The 6,013-nt window shown below is 40.2% G+C and overlaps 1 protein-coding gene across 1 annotated transcript; it reads left to right on the top strand.

Moving 5' to 3' along the window:
* Positions 1-3,629: 3,629 nt before the first annotated feature.
* LOC138036141 (uncharacterized) lies at positions 3,630-4,421 on the top strand. The gene has a single exon (XM_068882495.1). The coding sequence runs from the start codon at positions 3,630-3,632 to the stop codon at positions 4,419-4,421; it is 792 nt and encodes a 263-aa protein (XP_068738596.1).
* Positions 4,422-6,013: the final 1,592 nt, after the last annotated feature.

The following is a 6,013-nucleotide window of genomic DNA, read 5'->3' as shown; positions in this document are numbered from 1 at the left end:
ATACCGCTGGATGGTACTAAATCAAGCCAGAAGAATATTTTTGAACTCGGACGGAGCTAATGAAACTATAGTAAAAATAATACACTTCCGTCGAAGGAAAGTCAGTTCACGAAAATTGACTGGGAATGTTTTTAAAACCTTAAAATGTGAGACAATTTTGTTCATACTCTTTTCAAAAACTTGCAATGAACAATGATCCAAGAACGAATGGGATAACTGGGGAAGGAAGTCATTTTTTTCTCGAAGTATGATTATGAAAAGAAATTCTCTTTACCTGCTCGAAGAAATGCATGGGTTACCATGCCGTCCCAGCATGCACTTGGTACCATTAAAAGTAAGAAGGATCAATAGACCCTACCCTCTCCTAGTGAGTGACTTCGAAGGACCTCATATGGATCTTGCAGAAGTGTTTTCGTTAGAAATGAAAGCAGATACATTCCATCGTATTTGTTGGCAAAGCCTAAAGTACAGTAAGGGGCCCAGTTCTCGGCCACTTTTTGTTCAACGTTTATTTTTTGCACCAAAAATGAATCTGAATAAAAAGCAATTGCTTCCAAAGGTAACTTGATTCCTTGTCTTTCGTCCTGCGAATTTTTAGTTTACAGCTACAAAATACTGTGAGCAAGTCGAGGTGACACGAAGGTAGGTGAATTTGGTTTCCCCGAAAACATGTTTGTTTACGGCTACTCGAATTACATGGTCTAATTCAAGTTTATATTTTTATCCGTATAGGAGGCCCAAATGAGCCAATTCTTGGCATAAAGTGATAAAGCTTTCTGTTAAATATATACTTTTCCTGGCCTATTTTATTCTTTGACCTAAATTCACTCCTCAATATTTCCTTAGTTACTGTACTTAGGCTTTTGCGTATTTGCCTATTCTCGGCCACCCTGGTCGCCGTCGACTACACTAAAAAGCGCTCATAGTTTTGTATGGAGTTTTCTTGTCAAGTCATCTGTGATGGGGTGGCATGTTCTGACAGTAGATATGAATTAAAACTATGACTTCTGACTTACCGGACCCCGTTTTGAAATACCCTCTCTTTTTTAGTCTCGCTTACCATGGAGCAGTTAAGAGAAACCTAGGTGTGCCAAAAACGTCCTTTTCTAACACGACACAAAGTTCGTTAAGGATACTTTGTGGTCAAAATATCAAACACAAGCCTTTTTAGTGACTTAACAACAAAAATTAGCGATAAAACGTTGTTTATTCCGAGTAATCGAGCACACTCTTTTGTGGCCGATAACTGGGCCCACGAACGAAGCATCCATTTTCGTTATTACTCGAGAGAAAACAGCGTTGAGCAGTCGATAGCTTTACGTGTGTAAACTGAATGCTTGAAATTTCGAGTCCTTATGGCTATTCCAAGGTCAGAAATACAAGTTTGTGTTTTTTGTGGCCGAGAACTGGGCCCCATACTGTTGTAAGAGTCAGGAGATTTATTCAAGACCGGGAAAGGGGAATGCTTTTTAATTTACGGGACATTCGTCAACCAGAAATTGCTGAAAGCAGTTCCCTCTGACCGCCAAAGAGAGATGTCCGGTTTAAAGAGAGTTCAGTGACAAAGGAACTAGGGAAATCCGACCGGTTTCCGACCTTCAACGCTGTCCACTTAGAAAGAGTTGACCATTCTCACATATGAACGTTCATATATCTTATGAGATGTTTTGCTGGGTAATATCGCTCAGTAGTTTTGATGGTCTCCCAGGGGTTTTCGGGAACAAGGGAACATAGCTAATTTGAACCGGGGAACAGGCAAACAGAGACAAAATATCCTAAGGAAAAAAGGAACATAGACCATTTTAGGGATCAAAAAGATGAGAACTAGTTTGAAAGTAGTTTTAGGTACAAGGGAACACGAGCAAATTTTCGGGAACAACGAAACAAGAGCTCCCCTGGGGGCCCTAATTTTTACGAGTTGTGCTGTATTTTGACAAGCCCGCTGGGACGAGTCAAAATACAAACAACCAGTAGAAATACTCAGCGATTCTACACTCCAAGTTACAGGGCTGAAGTTATTTATTATCCAACTTTTTCGTACTAAGTTTATAGCAATTGTTAACAACCGAGAACATGTTACATAGCGCGGTGCAAGTGTCAGCACCTAAACTAGTCAAAGAGGTTCTCTACTGTACAATATCGTGGAATATTTTGTACTCGTTTCGTGCGTTTTCTGTGCAATAGCTAATACAGTTGGATAATAAACTTGGTTAGTTAATCATATGGCCATCGTTTCCAATAAGAAACAAAAAAACGGATTGCAACCTTTACGAGCAGAGTTGGCCAAGTGGTGAAAACACTCTCTCCTGAATTTGAATGGGATCAAATGAGGGTTAAATAATAATAACAATCATCGTCATCATCATCAGTGGTAGTAACGGAGAGACTTGGAGTTAAGATCGCTACGGAGCGTGAGAAGAAAGAACCTATGTGGAAGAGAAGGCTTGAGAATCAGGTGAAAGTATTAAGACGAGACTTAAGCAGAGTAGAAAAGAACCGATAAGCAAACTCCCCCCAACCCTCAGGAGTGCAAAGATTTCTGGAGTGGGATCTGGAGTGACACTAGTGAGCACAAGAAGGACGCTGAATTGCTGAAGGATATGAGAAGTGAGGTCAATACACCCAGCCAAGAAGATCTAACAATAGATATAGACAAGCTTAGAGTCATCCTCAAGAAGATGCCGAATTGGAAAGCCCCTGGACCTGACTTAGTCCAAGGATTTTGGCTGAAAAACGTAACTAGCATGCACGCAAGGCTTGTCGATCAACTTCAGACTGATTACATCCCTACCCTTGATGTGGAAGCTCTTGACAGGGATGATATCGGAATATATGTATTAGTTCTTGCAAGAAAACGAGCCGTATTGCCGGAAGAACCGGAAGGGAGCTGGAAAACAGTCCCGAGGCGCGCACGACCTCCTATTCATAGATAAAATGATCATGCGCAATGCTCGAGCAGGAAAATATATAATAACCTGTATATGGCATGGATAGATTACCGAAAAGCATATGACATGCTACCACACTCTTGGATAAAGGAATGCCTGGATCTGTTTGGCATTGCACCAAATATAAAGAGACTAATCTCTAATAGTATGGAAGATTTGTACTTTGGGTCAACTCAAATAGGGGAAGTAGACATCAACAAGGGCATCTTTCAAGGAGATGCAAACAAAAATTAAAAAAATAAAAAATAAATAAATAAATAAAAATCTTTCATGGAGATGCACTGTCTCCCTTTCTATTTGTGATTGCCCTGATCCCACTGACACGAGTATTGCAGAAAGCCAAGTACGGATACAATCTGAACGGTGTAAATGTGAACCACCTCCTCTACATGGATGACCTGAAATTATGTGCCAGGTCAGAGAAAGGGTTAGAGTCCTTGGTGCAAATTGTACGTATTTTTAGTGCGGATATTGGGATGGATTTTGGCGTTAAGAAATGCGCCAAGCTGGTGGTCAGAAAAGGGAAAATTGCAACGACAGATGGAATGAAGCTGCCGGATGGCAGAGAAATTAACAGTCTAGAAAAAAAAGAAAGCTGTGTTACGTTATTAAGCGAGCTCCATCAATTGGACCAGAGTCGAGCTAAGAGTACTAGATAGAAGAACCAGGGAGCATCTAACCATGTATGGTGCCCTTCACTCCCGAGATAGTGAGGCAAGATTACATATACCTAGAACAAACGTTGGACGAGGGCTAATCTCGGTGGAGGACTGTGTAGATCAAGCTGTAATTGGGCTCTCCAGTTGCATTGCACAAAGCAATGAGATGCTGCTCACGGCAGCCCGGAGAGATTCCAAGAGCGCTCAGGAAACTAGCAAAGATTTCAGGAAGAGAAGATACGAAGAACGGATGAACGAGGTAAAAGAGAAACAGTTACACGGACAATTCTTTGGAGAGATGGAAGGAGTAGCAAGTGACAAGCGTTGGGGTTGGCTGGAGAAGTGTCACCTGAAGAAAGGTACTGAGCTAGGGACTTATTATGGCTGCACAGGGCCAGTCGCTCCGAAAAATGCTATCAAGGCTAAGATAGACAAGACCCAGAAGGATCCTTTCTGCAGATTATGCAAAAAAAATGATGAGACCGTAAATCACATATTAAGTGAATGTCCAACCCAGACGGAATGTATGCGCCGTCATGACAACGTGGCCAAAGGTATCCATTGCGACCTTTGCAAGCACTATGGAGTTAACTGTGAAGATAAGTGGTATGAGCACTCCCCTGAACCAATGGTGGAAAACACCAATGTAAAGATTCTGTGGGATTTCACTATCCGGACAGACAAGAAAGTGCCACACAACAGACCCGACATTGAGAAGACCAACAAGATATGCCATATCATTAAGGTAGCGTGCCCTGGTGATTGCAGAATCGCTCTGAAGGAGAACGAATTAACAAACCCCTCTGGCACTTGAAGAAAGTTGTGATTGTCTTAGGGGCATTGGGGAGCTTCATGGCCAAGCTGGAAAAGTATTTGGCAGATATCCACGTTGGGCTTAAGACTCACGAAACGATGCAGAAGACCGTTTTATTAGGATCAGCAAGGATCCTAAGAAGAGTTGTGGAATGCTGAGGAGGGTTGTTACCAAAACTCCCAGCAGAACATTGCTGGGATAGTTGTAAAAATAAAATAAATAAATAAATAAATAATACTGATGATGACAATAATAATAATAATAATTATAATAATAATAATAATAATAATAATAATAATAATAATAATAATAATGATTATGATGATGATGAATAATAATAATAATAATAATAATAATAATAATAATTAAACCCTTCTCAAATTAAAAATTAAATACAAATTCAGCAATACTATAGTTTAAAAAGAATGACTTCGTGGTCTGATGGTTTTCAACAAAGGAAATGTAAACAACTGTTTGTAGACTAAAAAAAGGAAAATTTCTATGTACATCCACTAGTAAAATATTTATAACTGTCGGGTCTAGGGAAGTCCTGCTTGACCCTTCTCTATTTCTAGATCACTATCTTTAACGTCTAAGGACACATTCGCCCTGACGCATGAAATTGTTGTGGCGTAGCTCTCTTGCTTTTTTGCAGATAATAGTTCGGCTAATCTTGCGTGGTACCTCAGGCATTCGTCAGCCATCCCTCCCGTCGTTGTAAATACCAGTGGGGTGAATGTGCCTTGCTCTATTTCTGTGACGCGAGAGTTGTATTTTCGCTTCTTTTCATTTTCATGAATCCTGTAGATTTGCTTGGGGCTGAGATCTCTATACGAGTCCGCACTGAGATGACATACCCTTATATAATAATAATAATAATAATAATAATGATAATAATGATAATAGTAATAATAATAATAATAATAATAATATGAAATGAACTTTATTCAAGTGTCAACCAGGAGCCCAACCTTGTTCCCAGGGTCTCCTTTGTCGTTGATCATTGACAAAGAGACCCTGGGAACGAGGTTGCCACGAGGCCCAGTGTCAACTGTATTTAGCGCTAAGCACTGATGGGGACCCTGTGCAGAAATCAAATCAATCGTTGGAGGAGAGGGGAATACCGGAGTAGTAGCCGGAGAAAAACCTCTCGACAAACTCAACCCACAAATGACACCAAATCCACGTGGAAGTCGGAGTCGGACCACATTGGTGGGAGTCAAGTGCTCTCACCCCTGCAGTCTGCCGTAATTTGATTTAATTGCAGTCTCAGATATTAATAAGGAACTTGCACTCGTCTGTATAAGCCAGAGACTGGTGTAAACTTATTTTAATTATTGTTTTAAGTCTGTTCACTGTCTGTTGTGGCAGATGCAAAATTATCTATATGGTGCGATTTCTCAAACAGCTAGCTTGCCTTTTCAGTTTGATTGATTCCTCTTTACCTTACGAACAAAAGTACTTTAAAGGCATTTTTAGATCAAGAAATTGAAACCTACATTTTTGTTTAATCCTGGATTAGCGATAATCTGCTTACAAGATCTGTAACGTGAATCAAATTAACCGAATCAAATTGAAAGATTGTGCTCTTT

The sequence above is a fragment of the Montipora capricornis genome, unplaced genomic scaffold (genome assembly GCF_036669925.1).
Source record: "Montipora capricornis isolate CH-2021 unplaced genomic scaffold, ASM3666992v2 scaffold_461, whole genome shotgun sequence".
Classification (NCBI taxonomy): Eukaryota; Metazoa; Cnidaria; class Anthozoa; order Scleractinia; family Acroporidae; genus Montipora; species Montipora capricornis.
The sequence above is the reverse complement of the archived record's forward strand: the minus strand, read 5'-3'. Positions and strand labels throughout refer to the sequence as shown.